Here is a 25,936-nt window from a genome sequence, read left to right on the forward strand (position 1 = left end):
TATTCAAGCAGGGTGGATAAACTGACTGATGGAGGAGTTGAAATACAGGTATTACGCCACCAAAACTAAAGACATTTTAGCGCCAGCATAACGGAATGCCAAAAACCAATACTGCAAACACTCTATTAGAATGATATAATGCGGGGAAGTGAGGCACTTTGCCAAGCATTCTATCCAATATGCGTGTCCACCATGACAACGTATTTCCTTCTTTTCTACGGATGTGGCAGCTGTGATTTAGAGAGAATAAGTTGCCGCCCAGCCATAACCAGCAAGTAACAGTACCAGATTTCAACCACGTGATTTTAACTACTGATTTCAAAGCTCATTTTTTAGCTATTTTATATTAACATTATCTTCCCAAAAGTTTCCAAAATTATATTATGAATACAAAAAAGTCTAATAAAATGTGATGCCTAAAGAGATCAACTAGCCAGATCATGCATAGAGAAAGCTTTCTTGAGCTCAAATTGCTTAAAGTGGCCAGAAGGGCAATTTTGGTATTTTGTGCAAAATAACTGGATTTTGGATCGGTTTCATATTCCCAGAAAAGGTTTAGATTAAAGCATCTTAATCAGAAATCTCTGAAAATATCTAAAATCAGATTTTTAAAAAATAAAGAGCTTGTATCAAAACAAGAGCTTAATTCCTTGATGTGCTGTAAGTCAAGGCTCCACTGTGTTTAAAGGGAGAGATATTCACATTTTACCCATTGATGGTTGATTCCCCGCTGCCCTCATTTTCCATATTTAACACCTAAACAAATGTTTAGCCTGAAGTTCTTAGTTCTGGTTCCTGAGTTTTAACAAAGATGATACAAAGAGTGTCAATGAATAGTTCTGCCATCACTAGAATATTCCACATAAATAACTGTATTTTTGGTTGACACATTTCACAGTAATAAATAATTTCACCTTCTGAGAAAGGGGAAGTAGTAAGTAGTTCAAAGCTCCAAGTAATCAGATCAAGTACAGTCACATCTCCTGGTTATGAGCTGCGTACAAGGCAAAAAAAAAAAAAAAAAAAAGATAAGCCTGGTATTTTATCTGTAAAGAGGGAAGGGAAAAATACAATCACAGGAGTTACAGGGTTCAACCAGCAATTTTTGGATCGTTTGTGTTGCTCTTCACAGTATTTGCAGACTCTATATTAATACTTCAGTTGTACATTTCTCTAGGGAGACCAGCAGAATCTGCACTGTGCAGAATTATGAACAAAATACATTTTTTATAAATAATTTGTAAAGTTAAAGTGTTTCTTTAAAATGGGTAACTGAGAAATTTAAATAAGGAAAATAGACACAAGAAACACAAAACAAAGAAAGAGAAAGCAAATGAAACGTAGCTACTATCTCACACCTAACAAACTAGCATCCACATTTCTCAAGTGAAAACCGGGGCTGGCTGGAGTGGACACATTCATACTCTGCTGCGGGCACTGTGATAGCAACATATGCTAATGTCACAAAAACGATCCTGTTCTCATCTTGGTTACCCCAATCGACTGTGCAGAAGGAAAAACGAAAACCCTTCCATTGTCCCTAGAAAAGTCATCTTAAGTAGCTGCAGAAGGGGCCCCTGATGATACTAGTGTTGAGCAGACAGACTCGGGCCTCCCTCCATGTCAGCAGGTCAAAGAATGGAACTGACAATGACAATTATTTCCCCATTTTCAGTATTTTAAACTATTTTTTCCTAGGACAGTCTACTTGCTGGGCTACAAGTGTGCTACATGGTAGTGTCGTGGACCCACATGCTTCCGCAGAGCTGCTCCTCTCTGCCTGTCAGGGCCAGGTTGTTCTGATGTTCAGTTTTCCCAATAACGAGGTTAGAAAGAGAGGACAGATCTAAAGTTAGGAGAAAAGAAAGAAAGGAAAGAAAGAAAAAGAAAGAAAGCAACAGTAGCATATTCTGCTCTTAAAAAATGAAACACAGGTTTGGCAAAGTAGAGGTAATAAGAGGCCAACTTTTTAAAGAATGGTTCTTTCCGAGAAGTGCACCACTCAGATAGTCTCTGGTCCCCAAAGGGCTCATCCTAATTATAAGGGTGGAGGTTCCATGAGAACTAAATAGCCCAGGACTTTGCATCATAATCAAAAGCAGGTCAGAGTAATGGATGGGGACATTTACAAAGGACTGGCCACATGCCAGAATTCTGGCCCAAAGCACTCCACTAAGCTTATAATTATTGTTGCATAAGAGTAATTGTGCACATTTACAAAGTACAGAGTGCTCTGAAGTTCCAATTCTTTTTTCCATAGGTAATTCTTAAAAAGTTGGGTGGTCTACTTGCCAAAATTGCACAAAGTGGTGGGGCTTAAAAGAGCACGTGACTGAGCAGCCCACAATAGCCCCGTAACTTGCCAATACAAGGTAGATTTTAATATGAAGTTATGCTGACATTAATAAATTGCATCAAAATGATTAAAGGGAAAAAAACACAAAGAAAACTATTTGAAACAAAGGGAAAATAAAGAGTAATAGAATCAGGGGTGCCTGGGTGGCTCAGTCGTTAAGCATCTGCCTTTGGCTCAGGTCATGATCCCAGGGTCCTGGGATCGAGCCCCATATCGGGCTCCCTGCTCCACAGGAAGCCTGCTTCTCCCTCTGCCTGCCACTCCCCCTGCTTGTGTTCCCTCTCTTGCTGTGTCTCTGTCAAATAAATAAAATCTTAAAAAAATCTAAAAAAAAGAGTAACAGAATCAAAATGGGGGAATTTTTATTGGTCATTATCTATGACAACTAGCCAATAATTATAGCTTTTAAAAATTCAAGCTCACTAGTGATTAAAAGAACTAAAAATGTTTTGGGCCTATAGTTAAGTATTCAAAAATATAAACTATAAGTATTCCAAATAGGCAAGAAAATGTTCAATTGTATAATCTCAACATACCAGGCAGACCTTTCTGGTCTATGCTTTCTTAAGAACAACCAGGCAGTAAAAATTCAAGGTTCCTGTAAATTTCACATCATTAGATTTACAGGACTCTACCTTATGGGTATATGGGGGGAAAGTTACATAACAAGATTTACGTATGGCCAGAGGTTTTTAATCTTATCTATGGATAGAAATTAGGGGGCCCACGAACTTGAATGAAAAAAACATGTATCTTTATTTTCACCAACTTCTAAACAAAATGTAGCAGTTCTATCAATGATAAACAGGCCACAAACTACAGTACTATTAGCAGTGCATGTGACTTTGACACCAAAAGAAACCACAGATATTTTCGTGTCACGTGATAGTTGTTGCAGACATATCAAAATGTCAATTATGCTCATCACTACTCTGAAAGTTATCAGACCTGATACTAGACCATTTTGTTAACACAGAAGAAAGAAACATATTTATTGGTATGTCACAAAATTTTAAACACTTTTGCAATTGTATTTTAATATGCTTTGTATTTTTATTTTATGGACTTAAAAACATTATTCTAATTTGAGTAAAAAAAATTATTCTAAGGTGAAACCATAGGTTTTGCCCAACTGCCAAAGAGGTCAAACGGGGAAAAAAAACCCACCTTAGGAATATCCGATATAAATATTATGGATAATAATGAAAAACTGGAAAACCTGAATTTGCAGCAGCTGGAAAACTTTAAATAAATGATGGCACAGCCAATTATGGAGTCATAAAAAAATTTATAAACTGTATCTAATGATCCTATCTTACTGAAAACATGAATAGGCATGTATTAAAAAGATGAAACAAATAAAATCACTAGTAATCCCACAAGATTAATTTTCTATAGTTACTAATTTTTCTGTAATGAATATATGTAACTTCTATAATGGGAAGACTTTTAAAAGTATAAAAAAAAATGTACTTGGTTTGTAAATGGCCAGTGAGTATAAAAAAACTTTAAAAGGCTGCATATTAGTGTAACTCTTTACTTTTAATGTTAACACTAATTCAAATGCCAGCTCAGAAAAAAAAAAAATGTATTTAACATCTAAATGAGACAAATTACAATGAAACACCAATCTCTAAGTCAACTTTTTTATACTTAAAACACTCTTTGTCCCTCCTTACCAGGGATACTGCAGCAAGAGGTCTTCCTACCTAAAAATGCTTTTGAAGGATCTGGAACAATGTCCCTCAGGGATAGTCAGAAATGCAGTCAAGGGAGAAGTCACTGCTGCCCAGGAGGTCAGGGACAATGCAGTGTGTCTCAAAAAATAGCACAGCCCACAGACTTGTTGGAGGCCTACACCAGTTGCAGACATTGCTTCTGCTGATGCTCTTCTGCCAACAATTGCTTCCACTTGACTTGAAAGCAGTTAGAGGTCGCCTGGGTGGCTCAGTTGGTTAAGCACCTTACTCTTGATTTCAGCTCAGGTCATGATCTCGGGCTGGTGGGATGGGGCCCCGTGTTGGGCTCCTTGCTCAACACGGAGTCTGCTTAAGGATTCGCTCTCCCTCTGCTCCTCCCTCGCCACTCATGTGCGCACTCTCTCTTTCTCTTAAATACATACATACATAAAAACTTAAAAAAGAGGTCTCTTGCTGCCCCGAAGATCAGATGAATGGCCTCCATATACAGAGGAGGGGCTCCATAAGAAGCTCAGGAAAGGAACTGATACAATAAAGCAAATATTTCTTGAGCATCTGATTTAGGAGCTCAGGATGAAGGGCTCACTGGGTGTCTAAAGTTATAATGAGGTACACGTTTGGAAGATAGGCGAGACAGGCTTTTTTATTACGTGTTAAGTTGTACTGAAATAATAGATCTGAAGAGCCCTTCTTCCCTTGACTCAGCAAAGAGAAGAGCGTATGGGAATCTGTAAGCATGGCAGTCATTTTGACACACTTTGATACAAGAAGTTGGGGAAGCACCCCACTTCCCAAGTGGATGGCTCCTATGTTAGCTACCGTAATTGACTACACCTGAGGTTGGTTTTTTTTGTTTTTGTTTTGTTTTGTTTTTTACTTTTCATCTTCACTACTTTATACTTAGAGAAAAGCTGCAAAAATGGTACAGGGAGTTTCCATAGATTCATGACCCAGCCTCCTCCAATGCTAACATCTTCTGTGACTCCATAACAGTACCATTATCATGATCAGAACCAGGAAATTCACACTGGGACAATCCCATTAACTAATGATTTTATTCAAATTCCAACAGGGTTTCCACTGTGCCTTTTTTGTGCTGAAATCCCATTCAGCATCCCATGGTGTACTTAGTTATTTCTCCTTAGTCCCCTGCAGTCTGTGACAGCTACTTGCTCTTTGCTCGTATTTCCCAATCCACTGGGGTCTGCCTGGTGGTCTCACGTGATTGGACTAAGGGTGTGTACTTTGGGCAAGAGAGCCACAGAAATGTCACCTTCCCAGTGCATCAATTCCTGGGGTCCCAGGTATGGACCCTTATTCAACTCCATTAAGGTGGCATCTGCCAGTTCCTAGCTTTCTCCTTGTGGTTTACAAATACCTTTGGGAAGATACTTTGAGATTATGCAAATCCTGCTTGCCCTCACCTGTCACTCACTGATTCTGCCATCTATTGGTCATGTCTAATACAGTTCATAATAGTAAAATTCAGTCTCAATACGGGTGTTCTTGGCCTGTGGGGACCAGCTGGTGGTCCTGGTTAATTCCCACTAAACCACCCTGACCACACACAGACCTGTTTGTGGTCTCATTTCCTGAAAAGAGAGGAAAAGGAACTGCCACATATTATTCAGGTCTGCAGTGGAACACGAGGTCATGCACAAAGAGGGCCCTCATGGCCTCTCCCTGATGCTATAAATATGGGACACACTCAACTCAATAAATCTTAGACTTCACATCCGCATGGAACATTCCTTCAACTGCAGAACATTCACGGAGCCTGCCTAGGCTGGGGTCCCGGCCTTCAAGGCCTGCACAGACTGGTTACGAACCAGCGCATCACAGGAAGCGCTGTGCAGAAACAAGGGCACGGGGCGACTTGGGGCAGTGCTCGGGGAAGGCCCAGGAGAGGCAGGAGCCGGTCAGGTGGGTAAGAGAGGAAGAGAACACGACATGCGTGCACGGAGGTGGAAGAGGAAAGGCAGCTCCTCGTGGGAACGGAGCATGACAAAGTCTGCCCCATGCTGGCACCCATGTGGGTCCCATCCTACACCATGGTCACTGCCCTCTCATGCTCCAGGAACATTTCTGTGTTAGGAGGTCGCACTACTGTTTCAGCACTAGCCCTCTGTCCTCCCTGTCCATGTCTGGCGAGGCCGGCTGGGGAAAGGGACGCACAGTGCTGAGGGGAAGCCTGCCGCCTGCACTGATCCTTCCAGGCCTTGGTTCATAAACAAGATCACCAGACAACTAAGGAAAACCAATATTAGCATGAGAGAGAAAAATGAGAAAACAGAAAATACAACCCAAAAGATACAGATCATTCAAAGAACTTAGGAGAAGAAATTTCTAATGAATAGCAATGGAGGAATGTGAGGTATACAAAGTAAGGATAAGCTATTACCAAACATAACTATAGGGAAACAAAAATAATGAGATCCTGGGGATTAAATATGCAATTGCTGACATAAGTGAAAGGCCTAAATAAGAGGATGCAGAGAGGTGCATACCAATCCCTTGTCCAGGAGATAAATACAGAACAGAAACAAAAAGAAACTGAAATTACAACAGAAAAGCACAGAGGATAAATTCAGAAGTTCCACCATCCATCTAAATGGACTCCAGAAAGGGGGAAAAAAATAGATTGTAGGTTTTTAAAACTATTCAGAAAAAAATATAATGGTTGAATTATGTCTCATGATTCTCAATTATTTCTCATAACACTCAAATGTTTCTCGTTTGTCTCAAGAGCACCAATCGCAGACTTCAAACACCAGGAAGACAGGTGCATGCGCTTCTGTCAGGCACAGCAGACGGCACAGAGTGGATGCTTAATCAATACTATTTAATCAATGAAGATATAAATATGTACTTTTTCCCTAGTAAGCTCTATGCCCAACGTGGGGCTTGAACTCATAACCCCTAGATCAAGGGTTACATGCTGTACTGGCTGAGCCAGCCAGGTGCCCCATGTGTACTTGTTGATTTTTTTTTCATTTATATATTTTGAGAGAGAGAACGGGCCCCATGTGAGCGAGGGGAGGGGCAGAGGGAGCGGGAAAGAATCTCCAACAGACTCCCCACTGAGCACAGAGCCCAACTCCAAGCTCTAGCTCAGGACCATGAGATCATGACCTGAGCTGAAACCAAGAGTCGATGCTCAACCCACTGAGTCACCCAGGCGCCTCTACTTGTTGATTTTTAAAACTACTTTAAAAACATGAAGAACACTCTTGTTAAGACTGAATAGGATAATGAATTTGTGTGTAAGATATAGAAGATTATAAGCCAAATTATTGGAATTAGGAGAACGATTACTTTCTCCACTTCTGTATTATTAATTTTTATAATAAGCACATGTATACTTTTGTGTGACTTGTTGATTGTCGGTGTCCTTCGCCCTCCATGACAGTGGTCTGTTTCGCTTACCATTCCAGTGCCCCACACCTCACCAAGCATGATGTAGGCATTCATGCCTACGTGGCAGCCATGGACATGCAACACTCGGGTCTCCCTTCCAGAAAGGGCTTGCAACCGATTGAGCCACAAGAAATGCAATTAGTTGGAAGTCTCTGGCTGTAGCATCTTTGGATCTGCTACAGTTTTCCAACCCAGCCACTCTCTTCCTGGACAGCCCCCATCCACAAACTGAGCATGCTGGAGCTAAGAGGGCCTGGACATTATTGCCCAACACAGGACTCCTCTAAAGCTTACTCTTCACGCCACTGTAGGACTTTGTTAGATCTGCATCGTGGTTTGAGGCTCCCCGTGTCCAATTCTGCTCTTTTCCTTTCAGGGGTCACATCTGCATCATGGACTGAAGACTTTCCCTGCTCAATTCTGCTTCTTCCCCTTTTTTCTGTCCCAGGCATCACTCCCAAGCCCCAAACAAAACACTCGAAAGCCTATACTGTCTCAACATCGGCTTCTCAGAGGACTCCACTTACATATTTGTTACAGGATTAAGTTTATGATATAATACAAATTTACACTATTGCAAGGTTGGACTATATTTGGCAAAGGCAAGAGGTTGGATTTTGAGTACGGCAGACTAGAGATGGAGAGACTAAGACACCTGTGCTAGAACTTGGGTAGGAGGCAACGAGGACCTACGGCTATAGCACTGGGAACAGGACAGAACAGGAAGTTAGCAGCAATCTGAAGGTAGACTCAAGGGGCCCTGCCAACTGATCGGAGGTGGACAAGGGGAGAGAGGCATCAAAGAAGCTTCCGTGCTTCAAAACCAAGTAACTGATGATACCAGTGGCACTTACAGCAAGAGGGCAGTGATGAGGGAGACTTGTTTAGGGAGGAAAAACTAATAAGTCAACATTTGTATGCATGGCTTTGAGTTCTCAACTCAACAGCCATCCAGGTGGAAGCAGGTGACAGCTGGTGAGAAAGATAGCTAGGGGGCACCAGGGTGGCTCAGTCAGTTAAGCTTCCAACTCTTGATGTCATCTCAGTCTTATCTCAGGGTCGCGAGTTCAAGTCCTGTACTGGGCTCCATGCTGGGCATGGAACCTACTAGAAAGAAAGAGAAAGAAGGGAAAGAAAAGAGAGAAAAGGAAGGAAAGAGGAGTAAGCCTTGGAAAGAAGTGTACATATGCTAATTATCCTTTCCAAAGAGAATTTTTTAGGTCATTAATTATAAAGGAAATATATAAATTATGCTGATGAACTAGAAATAAAAGATGCAAGTGGAAACAATGTGCTAATAATGAAGGTTGCATAGCTGAGAATCAAATGTGGTTGTGGGAGCTGAAGTAAAACAGGAGACACAGTCAACAAAAGAAGCAAACCAATAAAGCACACCTATCACCAGAAAGCAGGCATTCAGTAGCTACCAGAAAACAAGTCCTGGCATCACATCCTAAAATAAATTTCTCACATGGAACTTTCCAAAGGGGCTAAAGAATGACATAATGGGCAACGCTTCATCACCAGTTCTATTGCAACAACAAATTCTGTTTTTATATGACTGGATCTTAAAAAGATGACCCTGAATAAAGTCAAGTGTTTGCACAAATGCGACCTCTGATGGTTTATCTTGATTTAAAAATAGAACAGAGGGAGGAACAGCTAAGGCACATACCCTTTTTTTTTTTTTTTAAAGATTTTATTTATTTATTTGAGAGAGAATGAGAGACAGAGAGCACGAGAGGGAAGAGGGCAGAGGGAGAAGCAGACCCCCCGCTGAGCAGGGAGCCCGATGTGGGACTCGATCCCGGGACTCCAGGACCATGACCTGAGCCGAAGGCAGTCGCTTAACCAACTGAGCCACCCAGGCGCCCAGGCACATACCCTTTTAACCAACTTCCACAAACCTCTGGGTTGAGATGGTTCAGGTAATACGGCATCCTGAATGCCTTACAGATCAGAGTCCAGATCACCAGTGTTAAAATTCAGGAGATCACAGCCGAGAAAGAAGAAGACCGTTTTCAACGGAGCAAACATGCAAACCTCCATACCTAATGGCCTCCTTGCTTCTGGAAGCCCTGAGCAGATAAAAAGACGGTAGCAAATCACACTCCTGGTTAGCTCAAGGAGGTATTTAGTGCCCAAACTCTCCTTGAAAGGGCTACCTAAGTAGAGAGCTACCTTCAAGCCAATCATATACAGTTTACGTGATCTCAGTGAAAAATAAAAAACAAGGGTATTAGAACAATGAATTATTATGCATGTATAAAATCTTTCCCTATTAATGTTGGCCAAAATCAGCTGTTAAGTTCAGGAACACAGCACAGCGTGGTTCAGTGAAGCAGACTTGTTGGCTTACCACCTCCCCGAAAAATAAAACTGTCCACATCAAAACACTAAAGAGCATAATTATCCTTAAAGAACTCTCAACTATAAGACAACCCAACTTTCTCAAGTTTAATGTTGCAGTACTTATAGGAGGATTAAAAAACAAACTAAACACAGATTTTCCAAATAAGCTTAGCTGGATGGTGTTCCCTGATGATCTATACACACCACAGTATAATCCACTAAATCTTCTCAACAGCTACTTGACCTCATCTAACAAACTCGAGCTTCAAGACCAGCTCTTGATAGCAAAATTGAGACTAGATCAGACTGCCAGAACTGTCACTTCCAAGTACGCATGAAGTTAAGGCATATATTCTGAAGAAATGATGCTAAAGATGGCTGATTATTTACCTCTCACCCTCTTATCAAGAAAACTGGACATTACAAGAGTATCTGAAATCCAACTATCAAGTGATAGTTCTGGGGCCCAGCATACTGTTGGAACTGGGTGTGTGTGTGTGTGTGTGTGTGTGTGTGTGTGTGTGTGTGTGTGTACCTCTAAAAACAATCAAATCTGATGGTTTAACATTATCAGAAGAATAATTAGATATACAAGCATTAGGAGTGGAAAACTAGTCTCAGATGAGCTTCAGACCAGATAATGGCAGTTTCTTCCGGCCACTGGGCAGTAGGGAGAGGCCTGTTGCTGACACAGCATCTCCAGCAACTTTGAGAGGGACACCCCACCTGGCATAGAGACCAGCCTATCAACACTCTCGACCAATGGAGCAACAAACACCACTGCCAAGACCGTGGGCCCCGCTTTTCCACAAACACATCACTCTGAATGGGACTCACAGACAACTGCACACTCGGAGCAAAAACTGGAGAAGTCCCGTACGGCCACAGAAACTGAGGTGAGCAAAGGCTAGGAAAGTTTCCTCCTAAACAAGCCATGCTGGCTCTAGGCAACATCGTAACTTTAACAGTTTTCTCCACCTACAAACTTCGTGGGTACCTCCATCACAGAGACTATCTAAATAAAAACTAAACACAAAATACATATATGGAGTCAAGGGGAAATGACCCTATTAATGTTAATGCGATCCTTCTGCCTGGTTTGGGTCTCTCTAGGAATGCAGCGGTTGCATCACTTGCACTCATCACGATGACCGCTTCGCCTCGGGGTCCTGAGAGCATTAAATGAGGAAGTCCACATAAAACACCAAGTAAGGACACAGTAAATGTTAACTATATTATTCCTGTCCTTGAACCTTGGGTGAGTGTCCAGCACGTGAGCAAACCAGCAAAGGGGAGCGGTCAAGAGAAAGGGGTGGGGAGCAGAACCTTGATGCTGTGGTGCTTATTTTATTAAGTGCAAACAGTGGGCTTAAATGGTGTAGTCAGATATGCTCTGTAGCCTAAATTCTCAAAATAATGACCTGCATAACAACAGTATGGTATCAGAGAGGGACTGCAGTTTCACGAGCCCAATATAATTACATTTTACATACAATGTTGACTGCAGAGTATACTTGAAGAAAGGGAACTCCCAGCCCCCAACCCCCGCCCCCAGACTTAGCCACATGAAGTCAGGAATGCATGAAAGAGCAGAATGCCAAGTATCTGGTCATGAAGAGGCTGGACTGACAGCCAGGCCAGTAAGTTACACCCTGATGCACCTGACATCGATGTACTCCTTCAACAAGAGGACTCGCTTTCAGTTTCTGATCAGGACAAAAGGAGTTAGCCCACGAATTTCAACGAATCAAGTTGTACAGTAAAAATTAGAATACTTTAACCATATCCTATATGGTGACTAAGTACAGATATCTAACTTTTTAAGTATACAGTTATACTTTAGGGGGCTTCATTTCAGCTTCAACTGAGGTTACTCAGAGCCATAATGTGTTGTTTATTATCATACTGTGACAAATGACCTGCCTGATTTGAAAATTCTAAGTTGTGTGGCCCAAGAAAACACAGCAGGCACTCTGAAACCGCCTCCCACTGGACCGACTTCCTGGATTAACTATTGCTCTGAGTTCCCTCCGTCCAGCACAATGACGAATGCCTAAGGACACAGGCAGGCCCTCTCCAGGGCCACACACACTTTGTTCCCACCAGCTGGACTTCATGCTGACAGAGTCAGGCGGTCTCTTCCCAAACCTGTTTATGCCAGTTGACTTGTTATTGTAATTATGAAATTTAATTAAATATTATGAAAGCTGATGGAATACGAGTATTAAAGATAAATCTTGTTTCTATTAAAAACTAAGCTGAAGGCTTTAGAAAGACTTAATAAAAGCAAGTCACTAAAAAGAAAGCTATTGGATTAGATGTGGGCAAGACAACTATAAAAAAGGAGAAAAAAAATGAAACCTAAGATTCTATAAGACTGGATTGCTTTGCTAGTTAGTCTGTTGTAGCTCTTACAGTTTTATACTGTTAATACAACGTCAAATTCCAAATAGTACGATCATTGTTAAAGAAAAACCCTCGGCCTCACAAGAGTTTGGCAAGTACATTCTTACATATTTTAGTGAAAATAAAATATATTGGGCATGTATAACTTTTAAAGATTCCCTATTTTTAACTGGTATTTTCAATTAACCCAGTTCCAATTATGCTGCATAAGAGGGTATTTTCCATACTTCAAATTAGAAACGACTTTGGATTGGTGGCTTTTAAATTTATGAAATGTTATGATCTAAGCTGGATTCCTCTGGAATATAGATGTCCAAATTTTTTATGCCATACAAATTTCTACCAGATTTAAACATAAAAACATCCTCTTTCCCTTCAGTCTAACACAGCAGAGAGAAGAGCACAGTGGTTAAGAACAGGACGCCGGTGAGACAAGCAGAAGTGGAATCCGGGCTCCCACACTACTAGCTCCACTTACATCCACTTAACCTGTAAAGCCCCCGTCTTCTCGTCTGGGAAATGGCATCACGGACGGTACCCTACCTCGGCGGGCATTTTGAGGTTGAAAGGAGAAAAATGCAGGGCATAGGAAATACTTACTAAAAGTTCCTGGTACATAATAAGTGCTCCAAATTGTTCATTAATATTATTATACTGCCTAATGGATAAAGTGCCCACTACTACATATGTAAAATTATAACCAGTATGTTCTTAATGTGTCTGTTTTTAGCAAGATGGCCCCCACCAACAGACCGCTCAGGAACCCCTGTGGAAAATGTCCCCAGGTACAATAAAGCAGGGGTTCTCAGCTAGATGCAACTTTACCTCCCAAGAGCCATTTATTTGGCAATGCCTGCAGACATTTCCGGTCGTCACAACTGAGGGAGGGGTACCTACTGTCATTTAGGGTGTAGAGGGCAGGGCTGCTGCTAATCTGATCCTACAGTGCACACAGGACAGCCCCCTCCAACAAAGAAGTATCCTGGCCCAAATGCCAAGATGGCAACACTGAGAAGCCTTGTCAAGGTATATAGGACAGTATATAAGGAAAAGGTGATTTCTAAAATCAGAACTCCATAAAATTATTGAGAAAACATCGACTGCTTAAAAATGGAAATGGCATTTTCATTATCATGTTGTCAAGTATTTATGACAGACATTTAAAAGACATGGATACTTAGCAACAAGACAAGATTCTTACGGTCAATAAACCCTTGTGAATACAGTCTATCATGTAATGACCTTAGGATAAGTTTTATTCCAATGTGAACAATGTAATACAGCTACCAGGAGCACTAGAAGTGGAACTTCATTTGGAAGAAGAAGTCTAAGTAAGATTCAAAAACGCCGAAGCAGTATGTGGAAAGTCAAACTGCTCTAGTACTTTGCATCCAGGGGACCACTCGGTCAGGCTGCGGAGACTCCTGAGCTAGCTAATGGACCACAGTGTAGGTCCTTCCTTGGCGAGCAGCCTGTTTCTCAGCTTGGGTACTTGTGGACTTAAGCTCACTCTTCAATGAATAATGTGGCTCAAAAACATTATTAGATTGCTCCTAAGACTTCGTTTAAACTACTTATTGTTCAGTAAATCACAGGGCCTTTCTTAAAAGCAGGAGATGAAACATAAAGTCCAATCCAAAAATATATATCCCTCCCCCCACCACACACAAAACAGAAAAGACTAAAAAGGAAGTTACCAACATGTTAAGGGTACTTATCTCTTCAGCCCCTTTTCTACCCCATTCTGTAAGACCTAGATTTGACTGTTGCCTGAGACTTACTGGCTCTGCAACTTTTGTCAAATAACGTAATTAATGTTCACTAAAATTCCTATCAAAAGGATAGGAATGTGTAAGCCCCATTTACCGATGAGAACATTGAGGCAGAAAAGAAATGGTTCTGTACTAACTATAAAAGTGCTAAGAAAAGGCAGCATTGTTTTTGTAGTCCTTATAAAAAAAAAAAAAGCTATCTTTAAAATATTTTCAACTTTATGGCATTTATCTCTCAAGGTAACAGAGCAAGTCTTTTATACAAAGACTACAATTTCATCCACTAAATTAAAAAAACCATTAATATTAAATATACATTTTTATGCCTGAAAGGAGGAAGTAACTCAAAAACGCACAAAGACATAAATGGTAGCAAATACATTTAACTATTTTAACCATCATGCTACAGGATCTCCACTCACCCTTCTGATAGAAGAATTTCCTGTAATAGTATGCGCCCAGATCCACGTGCTCCACGATGTACCTCTTCACCCTGTCCAGATGCAGCACGAGGCTGTCCTTGGGCACCTCGAGTACGGCCACTCCTGCGTTTGTGCAATGGGAACTAAGCGTGGACTCAAAGGAGGCACTTTCACACCCACTAAAGGAACCAGAATTTGATTTTGACAGGCTGATCTTCCTTTCACCTTCTCCACCGATCTCGTTCCGAAAATACGGACAGCTCAGTACCAGCTCATTGCTCTTATCGTCTCCCTGGTCCATGCCGAGGCTCCCCTTGGAATTCAGGTCCTCCGTGCTGCCCATCGGGGAGCTAAAACTGGCCGAGTGGGACAAAGGCCCCGAGACCAGGGAGGCCACGGCAGCGGCCGATGCCCCCGTGGTGGTGTTTCTCCTCTTGATAACATTGTGCCTGTTCATAATCGCCTCATTCAAGTCAAATAATATACTCTGGACATCGTAGTGGGCAAAGCACTTTGGGCATGTCCAGGGCCTGACAGAGTCTTCTGACCGGTTGTCTTCCAGATCCGACGACTTCCCAAGTTCCTCACCTTTGGCATTGCGTAATTTCCGAAAAATGGACGAGTCTCCGGTTTCGGACTTGGAGCGGCGCTTGAGTGGTTTTTCCCTTTCCTTAAAGAGCCTGAGGTTGTCTCTCTGGGAGATGGGCCCGTCGATAACATCCAGAGAGAAACCGGAGCCCTTGCCCCCGCCGGTGATGAGGAAGTCGCTGAGCTTGGTCGGAGTTGGACCTCGATCGGACTTGTCGTCTTTGTAGCCCTTCAGCAGATCGAAGAAGCTTTCCCCAGACGTTCCCTGCTTGTCAATTGAGGAGGTGCTGCCGTATTCCCTGTGCAGAGATGGCCCAGTCTTGTAGGTGGGCGAGGCACATTCATCGAAGCTATCCACGTCCAGCTCACTTATGGTGATGTCGCTATTGCTCCGCTGCCGGACCCTGCGGAGAGCCTTCCTGGGGGAGCTGGGGTAGGCTTCGGGCAGCAGAAACCTGCAGTCCATGCCCTCCGCCGGCCTCGTCTTGTTTCTCAGCGTGTTCTGTATGCTCTTCAGCATGGCTGAGTCACTGGAATTGAGGCTCACAGAACTTCCCTGACTCACAGGACTGCTTTTGGAGGACAGGCTCTCAAGGCAACTTGAGGTTTCTACTTCCTGGCTTGAACGGCTAGACTCTTTGACGTTTTCCTTTCGTGGGGGCCAATCCGCAATCCTAGCCCTAACCCCCATCTTGGGGACTCCGGGGGTGGAGGTTATATGGTGAGAACCTTCACTTCGGGGGGGCCCTACCGGAGCCATGACTGAGGACCCTAAGCTGCCATTCTGGGACCTGAAGCGCCGCATGTAGAAGTCGTCGGTGTGGACTTTGGGAGCGCCATCCGTGGCGACAACCGAGGCCCTTTCGGGGACAGCGGGCCGCTCTGTCTGCGACCGTTTCAGACTGGTCATGATGGAGAAGCAATCAGACTCAAATCCCTGCACAAAGGACCATCATAGCTAAGTTTTAAATGTGCACTTCCCTTTTGGAGAACGGCTTCCAGAAAATACAGCAGTTGCATGAGATCTTAATCTTTTTCATTTAAAAGGTAAAATGCCGCCTTATTTCCAAACCTCTGAAAATCCAGATCTTCAAAACATTATAATCCACAATGGTTCCTTTTGCTTTGCTTTCACAGACAGCTTTCTTTCAGAAAAAACTGAATGGAACTTGTATTACTGGGACTCTGTGATTGCCACAATCCCATGCTTTCTCTAAAAGACAGAAGAAGGACAATTAGAATTAGCATTTGATAAATACCTCTAAAAATAAATATGCAATTGCTAAAACCAGACACATGAAAATAAAAGCCTCAATAATGGACTGTGGGTCACAGTTCACAGCCTCTCTTTTTGGTAAAGCAGGTTTGAAAGAAAGTGAAAGCATTGAACAAAATCAAATGATACGGATCTTGAAAGACTATTAATACGTTAGCTTCACTGAACTAATTTCATGTAATAGGAGGGAGTGGGGATCTTGTCCCGAGACATCAAGGCTCCTACCCCAAGTGCGGACCAAGTCAGGCTCCAGTGACCTCCAATAACGTAGAACATCACGAACCACTGTGCTGACCAGAAGTTCGAAACATGACCAGCAGAGTTCACTAATTAGAGCAACGTATAGTCAGTTTTTAAACAAGACTAAGAATCATGTCATCCAGGACACTGCAACACTCACTTTTTAGTATCTTTCATCTTCCAAAACCCTGCTTGCTTTTTTGGTTTCTTTACAAACGCTTAACAGAGTTGGCAAGAGCAAATACAATAGAGAGAAAATAAACAGGGTTTTCCCGGAGCCATTACATCCACTAGCACTCCTCTGTATTGCCCTCACTTTATTACTTACCCCGCGAGGAATATCTCAGGATGAATCCCGCATTCACCACCACCTCTTCCCCAGCTCTCTTTAGTCTACTCTTGAAGCTAGAAATATTCCGCTAATTAACAAAACGCCTGCATTTCCTTACGCATCGCATCCTCCCCCACCCTCCGGTGCTGATTTATGAAGACAGCAGAAACGAAACGCTGCTCTGGACAGACCTCTCCATATTTTCCCCGACAGACGACAGAGGAGTGTTAGCATCCTTGCAGGTGACGGGTGAAGAGCACCAACTTCCTTGCGAGCCCGTCAGTCAGGAGGCAAGAGGCACACATTCTGAGTACAAAACCCCGCATGGTTGCGCACATCCTGAAAATAAAGGCAGAGGACCCTTTTCCAAGGCTCCACAAATTACACAAGAGGTGGCCTTTAAATTCTTGCCAAATCCATGTTTGGAAGGATGCTGCTGAACCAGCACTGCGCTGACAGGGCTGCATTGTCTACAAATCACGGCTGACACCCCGAGGACGACCCGCGCTCGCTGCACTCCGCTCGGCGGTAACAAGCACTTACTTCCACGATAATTAAGCAGCTCGCTAGTCGGCCTCCTGCCTCCGAGGCAGCCGCTTTAATCTCTCTTGCAGTACGCAGCATCGTTTTAGAAGGCTCGCTGCTATTTAAAGGCTGGAACATTTAGGGGAGTTTCAGAAACTGCGCGCTGCCTGCAGAATGCAGGGCCGGCTGAGCTCCAGCTGGGCTCAGGGGCCGGGCGGGCAGCCGGGCCCAGAAACGCCAATTGTTTTCACTCTGGCTCCTCTTCCCCCCGCTTTTGTGAAGGGGATAGAGGCTTTGCACCGCTACCTAATTAAACCTGGCTTTTGAGCTCTCTAGATACTTCTGCCCTCAGATTGCTCCGATTTCCTTTACAATTCAAAACGTCGCGTGCTCCTCTTGAACTGCAAGCCTTCAAGTGGAAGAACGTGCTAACTGTTGCTTCCAGAGGCAGAGGGGCAGCACATGTGGCCGCAGCTGAGGTTCGAGAAGTGCTCCACAGAAAACGGGAGGAAAACCAGCCAACTGAGCCAAAGTGCAAAGTAACCTCCAGCCCATCTCCAAAGAAAAAAAATCTTTAGACAACCAAAGCTAGAATTTATGAGCTGTTTTGTAACTGGGGTGGGGGGTGGGAGGTGGGGTGTTGATTTCAATGAAATATCTTTCAAACAAAGAATACCCTAGCATAAAGAACAATTCCAAGTAGATTCTTATAAAAATCAGATGTTTTCAACATTTCTTACAAGCTCACAGAAATCCAAATAAATCTATTCCCAGAGGTTTCAGTCTCTAAAAGGCCAACACACTAATGCCACTGGGATAAAGACATTCTTGTCGCGTTTCATTTCCCTTAGAAAATAGTTTGTGGCAGAACTGTCTTTTTTAGGATATGTGAAGTTGTATGCATTGTAGGAGGAAACTGAAAGCCAGCACTAAAAGACAATAAATAGAACTGACTTGGAAATGCCCAGGCTTGGCTGTCTCTACTACAGACCTCCTCTTCAGAACCATCTCAAAGCCTTCCTAGATTTTTTGATGAGTTTTTATAAATCTTATATTTCATAAATTTTTTTTTGCAGTTTGAAAGAAATGCCAAGACTCCTTTTACATCTTATAAAACAATGCAATGTTTTCTTTTAATTTCAAGATATAGATGGGGCACATAGGGAGAGAGCGTGCCCACAGTTTAATGACCTGTAAAAACCGAGGAGTTGAAGACAGACAACTAAGTTAAATAACAGGGTTTTTTTTCCTGTCATAGGACCTTCTTTACTATTCTCATTCCCTCCCTGCCCCACCTCCCTCTCTTTCTCCCCATCCTTGTTTATAGCATAGCATCAACCCCTTTCAGTGCAATACGAACTTTGGACAGATGCTAGTGTATGTAGAAATATATGTATGTTTTGCATTTGTTAAACTAGTCAAAAATAAAGGTGTCAACGATGTGTGTAATATTATGACAGATCAGTAACACCTAAAACCTATTCCTTAGGGTCGAGAGAAAAGCAAACATATGCTGACAATTATTAGCAATTCCCTTAATTATCAGCAAACCTGCTTAAACATCATTAAATACAGTAAAAAGCAATAGATTTAAATAGGAGAACAATACTAATTTAGAGCACATCACCTCCATCTGTTGAAAGAATAAGTTATATAGAAATTTCCCTGGTACACATTTAGTTTTCCACCTCTAGGTACTACTACTTGGAGTCTATGTTAGACCCATTTAGCATGAATACCAATCCACTGTTTAGTTCAGTGACTTCCTGCAAATTCTATCAGAAAATGAGAAGACACATTCAAATCCCACTGGTTGACAGTCTTTTGATCACTCAAAGTCTATCACAACGTAACCCACCATCCTTTCCCGATAATGTCAATTTTCCAGAAGTGCTTCCTCCTCTCTTCTAAATCATTCCCACCATTTCTCAATTTCTTTCTGGGCACTGACCACACACTTGGGTGCTAGGAGCATTTCAGGAAACAATCCCTCCCTTCAAGGGAAGCTACAGGTGTAAAAACAGCCCTTATCATTCTGGCTCCTTGAGACATTTACACTCTTGACCCCTCCCTCCTTCCTAAAACACTCTTCTCTAGATTTCCACGATAACCATGTTCTTCATTTTCTCCTGCCTTTCTCTTTTTGCTCACTCTTCAGTATCACCGGTGGGCTCCACTGAAAAGCTACTGATTCCAGAGTGGCAGCCTTGGTTGGCTTCTCTTAGCATCCTTCATACTTTGAGGGAGCTATAAAGAGTATTAGTACTGGGATGTACGCAGCACTGAGTGCATGAAGTTGAGATAGCAGGCATGGGGACACCCAAGTAAGAATATCAGTCTGGAAAGCAGGATATTCTTGACTTGGTTGGGTCACAGATGCCTGTGCAGCTGAATGAAGAGAGAATTACGGAATTATGTGGGGAGATGGCTGCACGGTAGCCAGTCCATTCTGGTGAGGCCACAGGTACCTGAACCTTCAAATACAATCTCAGTGCAGTAACTCTGAATCTCTACTCATGACCCTCTTTCCTAAACTCCAGAAAAATACTGCAAGTACTCATTTGATATCTTCCTTATTTACCCAATTTGTACAGTGAATTAACTACCAGAAAAATGGAAAAATGATTTTTTTCCCAAGAAATGAATGAGTGATAAGGAAGTGAGAACAATAAATAATTGAAGGAACCAAACAAAAAACTTTCTTTGTGCCAAGGACATAAAAAATAGTTTGAAGGCTACACAAGAAGATGTGGGAAGGGAAAAAACAAAAACAAAACCAAAAACCAAAAAACCAATTATACTTCCTGCCCTAAAATAATTTACCACACAATACAGTATATTCACCAAAAAGATGTAGTGCTTGTCATCAAATACATCCATTTTCCAAAATGGGATGTTGTTAGATTCCTCCACCGGTGTTTCTATAATATTAATTACGAAATTTGAGTATTTATGAAAGTATCAATGTAAATAGTTTACAAAGTTGTATATATAGATTTAGAATGCTCATATTCTTTAGTAATGCCCATAAATATATTTTAGAATGTAATAAGCTTTATTTTAAAATAGAAATATAAGCTCACAGTGCTTGAACATTAGGTTAGCTAAGATAACCAAATAAGGTAACCTCTTCTTTACATCCTTTCCTGAATTTCATTCACTTTACATAAAAGTAACATCTCAGTGGGAAGGGCTGTCTCATTCTTTCAAGAGGGTTTGAAACACATACAAACATCTCAGTGCAATCAATGTCATGTATAATTTAAGATTTATGAATCAGCACATAACTTTTTAGACAGGAATTTCCCCCTTTTTTCATTTCCACTCTGTCCCTTCAACAACAAGCAGGAAGGAATGGGAAGAACAGGGTTGATAAATCTAGTACCTGTTCTCAAAATGTTCACTATCTGAAAAAGACACCAGTGATGGAGACAAAGTAGATTCAAAAAAACCTGCCCTGAAATTAACCAAGTAAAAAAGTTAAGGGATACAACACCTATGTAACAGGATCAAGTTACATTTGAATCTGGAGATAAGAAAACAATTTAAAATGTCTTTATTAGGCCAGAGCAAGAACCAAAGGGGGAGTAACATTTGGCTCCTACCCACCTGCCCAACTAAAAAAGTTTAATGAAAAAGTTACATTTCAAAGGCTTTGTGAAGGAAACGACAAAATTTGGCAGAAAGCTTGATGGCAAAAAAGGGATGACAGAATGAAGCAGGTACCGAGCAAGTCATATGGTGGAGTTATTGATGAGCAGTGAAATGAATCAACAGCTGGCAAAACAAGAAGAGAAATAAATGGGAATATTTATCTGTTATGCTTAAATATGACTAACATATGTAATAAGCAATTACTACAATGCCAAAGAGCTAGGTTTGAGGAGCTCAAGGTAGAAATTAAAGTAAAAGGTAGGAAGTAGGAGGGTAACAGCGAATCAGAATTATTAGAGGGAAAATAATAGGTTTTTGAGGTACAGCAAACTAGTACTTTCAAGGAAAAGAAATCGGAGCTCACCCACTTATCAGGGCACTGAGCGTTTCCATGTCTGGCAGCAGGTTATTAAGAGACCAGACTAGGGGCGCCTGGGTGGCTGAGTCGTTAAGCGTCTGCCTTCCCCTCAGGTCATGATCCCAGGGTCCTGGGATCGAGCCCCGCATCAGCTCCCTGCTCCGCGGGAAGCCTGTTTCTCCCTCTCCCACTCTCCCTGCTTGTGTTCCCTCTCTCGCTGTGTCTCTCTCTGTCAAATAAATAAGTAAAATCTTAAAAAAACAAAACAAAAAAACCCCACTGTTTAAAAAAAAAAAAAAGAGACCAGACTAGATCAGTGAAGCACATGTTTTTAATGTACTAATTTGTACATTCATTTAAAATACATAAAAATTGTATTCATCAATATGTACACTGTGATCTACTACTGCACAGCTGATTATCAAGCACGACTTGGTACTAAACCACTTAATACCAAATATGATCTAGGGAAAAGGGAATGTGAAAAATGGATGCCAGGGAAGAACCAATACATGTCTCATATGCAGGGGGAAATCCTTGTCAGCTTTTCCCAAATTCTGCTTCAAATTCTGCAAGTTATTAATCCACAAAAAAGGCTCCCATAATTAAATAAGGCAGGGATGCACTATATATCACCTCCCTTAGGACACGATAGCACTTTTTAGTAGATTAAAGATTCCATGAGAAAAAAAAAACCAACTAGTTTTATTTAAACTAAGATTTATTAATGGATATGACCATGGATTCACTGTTTAAAAAATAGAATATCTTTATACTGTGCATCCTACTGAACGTAATTGGGGACAAGAATTCCCAATTTTCGAATAATCTAGGATACAAACAAAGCTGTACATACATTATAAATATAGCTGTTTTTTAAATAACTTACATATAGATTTATAAACAAGCCTAAGGGAGTTCCCCAAAGGATTTACAATGTTTGTCTTTAGACAGTTGGATTAAGAATAACTTCTGGGCTTTTTTTTTTCTTTTCTCTTTTTTTTTTTTTTTTGTACTTGTACTATTTATTTTCTAAAATGAGCATGTGTAACTTTAATAATCAGAAGAAAAAACTTAAGAGAAAAAATAATCATTCTGTTACTAAAAAAACAAACAAAAAAACCCTGGGAATATAGTACAATGCACACACATCTGAATACTAATTATAAGACACTGCACTATGTTAATGCTCCAACCATTCAAATCACCAAACAAGTCAGAGTTCAACAGACTTGAGGTCCTTTCTAGATGATCTTGCACAAACCGCCTGATTTAAATGAAATCAAAGAGGGCTACATGAAGTGTAGAGTGTTCAAGACTATAAGATCAGCAGTATTTACAGATTTGATTAATTACTTCATACACAACTGCCTATACTTCCTCATTTACAGAAGATTTCTTTAAATTTAATATCGATACAAAATCCCCTCCTGCCAACAGGTCTCCAGGTGGTAGTGAACTGGAAAACCAGGTGAGGCTGCCTAACAGGAGTGAGGCTGGGCCGTCATCACTCACCCCCCTTCCAGGGGCGCATCTAACTTTCCCCACATTCGCAGACATCTCACCTTTCATCCTCACAGTCCTCCTTCTGCAGAGATTCAGGCTCAATGTAAAAAATATCACCATTTGACTCTGCTTTGAGATGTCAGTGGCTCAAGAAACTGAAACTGTAACCTGGAGAGGAGAAGTCTAATAGTATTGATCTTCTCTTCTGGGGACAGAAGGAAAAAAGGTCTGAACTGTATTAAGTCAGATTTAAATTAGATAAGCTATGAAAGCTGCCTTTGATCCACACACGAGGAATCCCAGCAGAGAATCCGCATCACTGAGACAGCTTGTCAGGCTGCCAACATGGACACCGGGGCACCGGATGGTGCTTTGCACTATGCTAGTCACCCTCCCAGGAGGAGACACAGAGGGAACATTTCCACCCTCAAGTCCCTCAAGTGTACCTGGAACAAGAGGAGAGGAGTATGGGAATCCAGAGGGTTCAGTAAGATAGAACATCACAAATGGCTTTAATAAAGGTATCGTGGTTCTCTCAATTGAATATTTATATTCCAAAAAGAATTTAAGAAAGTACACTTGAAAAAGCACGTGTAAATTCACCTTAGAAAAAGAGTAGAAAGTAGCATCAGTAAGAATAATGGATAAACATCAAGTTATTTTTTTTTAACATCAAGTTACTTCTACATATAACTCTAATATCCAAATAACTGTTAATCATGATTAATATCAACAGTAACCACATTTCACTTAGCAGATTTTAAAATACCACCCAAAGACTAAGACTTAAAAGAAAAAAATTAGGGCGCCTGGGTGGCTCAGTTGGTTAAGCGACTGCCTTCGGCTCAGGTCATGATCCTGGAGTCCCAGGATCGAGTTCCGCATCAGGCTCCCTGCTCGGCAAGGAGTCTGCTTCTCCCTCTGCCCCTCCCCCCTCTCATGTGCTCTCTCTCAAATAAATAAATAAAATCTTTAAAAAAAAAAAAAAGGAAAAAATTAAATGGGAGCCTGGGTGGCTCAGTAGGTTGAGCGGCCAACTCTTGGTTTTGGCTCAGGTCCTGATCTCAGGGTCATCAGATCTAGCCGTGCATCCGGCTCCGTGCTCAGCGGGGAGTTGGCTTGAGATTCTCTCTCCCTCTGCCCCTCCTGCTCATGCACTCTCTCTCTCTAAAATAAATAAATAAATAAATAAAATCTTTAAAAAAAAATTAAAATCACCCCACACTGCCTTAGCATTTCCTTAAATACAGATTGCAGATGGCTCATTTGTCTGTTTTATCATACCCTTATTTCTGACTATAAGCTCCCCCTACAGGGCCTCGAAGCATCAGGACTCCCATTCATTTCACTCTCCAACACATGTTTATGCCTTCAGTCCTCATGAGCACCCTGTGAAGTTACCTCCATTTTCAGGGAGGTAAGGAGATTGCGTATGACACAAAGTGCTCACACCCAGTGGGCTTACTCCCAGTAAATACTGGACTGGCAAAGAATTTATGGCAGAAAACTACTTCAAAAATGTATTATAAAAGAAAAAAGGTCCCCCTTTATAGCCTTAGTTATTACTTTTGAAGTCCAACTCTGGTATGAATCTCTGCATCTAGCAGAAATACATCTAGTGGGAGAAAAATTTTGATAACTAACTTCCTTAAAATGCTACAGTGGTCAAATCACTTGTCTTTTGGAAACCGTCCTCCTCAATCGCCACGCTGTTACTGTGTGATTTAGGTCTCAAAATCAGGACAAACTGTATCATCTTTCCATAAAGATCTATGGGATGACTGATTCAGATCAAGGGTATCCTTCTCTGACCTTACATTCAGAATTTAAAACTGTGAGTTATGAGAAAGAATACCTTGTCCAAACCCTTCATCTTCCACATGTGGTCTCTCAGGGTTGAAACTGTAAGTTCACCAAAGGCAAACAGGGTGCAAAGCCTATGTATGAAGCCAGATTTCCTCATTCCCAGACTCCTATCCCGTCTGCTATGCCATGATGTTTTCTAGAACATGCTCCTCAACAATCTGTTGCCATCAGTTTTAACCACAGTCTGAGCATCCTTTATGCACCAGTTTCTACACACAACCTTGTTCACTCCCCACAGCAATTGCTGGGAGGTGTGATCCACAAAGTTCATGTGTGAAGACCCTGCCGCTCCGAAGAGACCAGGTCACTGCTCTAGGGGTCTGATTCCTAAGCCAAGTTGCTTGCACTAGAACACCCTCTCTCCTAAAAATGCCTCTCCTCCTACTACTTTCTGAAATTTGTGAGTAACCCTACACTTGGTTCAGCCTTTTCTCCCCAATTAGAGCTCTAGGTTCCTGAGGGCTTTCTTTATCCCAAAAGCATCTAAGCTCAGTATCCTTGAAATGAAATCATTAAGAAACAGAAATCACTTGATCTCAGTTAAAATGGACTAGAAATTAACAGATAGATTAACAGAATTCATATTGTAATCTAAAATGTAGTTATGGTTAGCTCATAAATATCAGTGTTGAGGGGGACAGGTCAAGGGAAAAAAAAAGCCCACTTAACCAAAATTTAATACAGATTTCAGCTTCATCTTTCTCTCTTTAGGAGCCTTCACAACAAGAAGTGAATGAAAAATAACAGCAACTTGACCTTCTTTCCTTCTATCCAGTTACCATGAAAGGGCATGAAAAATAGCCACACAAATGAGTAAATCTTTTAAAAGAGCAACCAGAAATGCATCCATTAGAACTGGACAAGGCACCGTCACAATGAAATCACCAAAAGGTAAACTAATGCACAACAGAATCAGCTCTTAAAAATCCTAGCAAAGTAAATAAACACATTCACAGGAAAAAGGAGGGCTGGTTAGTACAGCACAAGTGGGAAGGACAACAGAAACCAGAAATTACAAATGACCGCCACCAAATTCATCATGTTCAAGATAATCTTCTTTTATGCTCATGTGATTTTTCTCCTATACAAATCTTCCCATTGCTGACCCCTTTTGCAATGCTGTTTTTTAAGTGCATGAATTATATGCTTAAAAAAACAAAAAACAAA

At 41.5% G+C, this 25,936-nt stretch overlaps 1 protein-coding gene across 1 annotated transcript in view; it reads right to left on the reverse strand.

Moving 5' to 3' along the window:
- Nucleotides 1-25,936, reverse strand: part of SIPA1L1 (signal induced proliferation associated 1 like 1) — a 334,415-nt gene that overhangs the window by 106,316 nt on the left and 202,163 nt on the right. Inside the window, exon 8 of the mRNA XM_081829748.1 lies at nt 14,426-16,226. Coding sequence (XP_081685874.1) covers nt 14,426-15,923 — 1,498 coding nt within the window. The 5' untranslated portion in view covers nt 15,924-16,226. The remainder of the gene's footprint in view (nt 1-14,425; nt 16,227-25,936) is intronic.

The sequence above is a fragment of the Leptonychotes weddellii genome, chromosome 9, assembly GCF_054177405.1.
Source record: "Leptonychotes weddellii isolate Sample4059 chromosome 9, ASM5417740v2, whole genome shotgun sequence".
Classification (NCBI taxonomy): domain Eukaryota; kingdom Metazoa; phylum Chordata; class Mammalia; order Carnivora; family Phocidae; genus Leptonychotes; species Leptonychotes weddellii.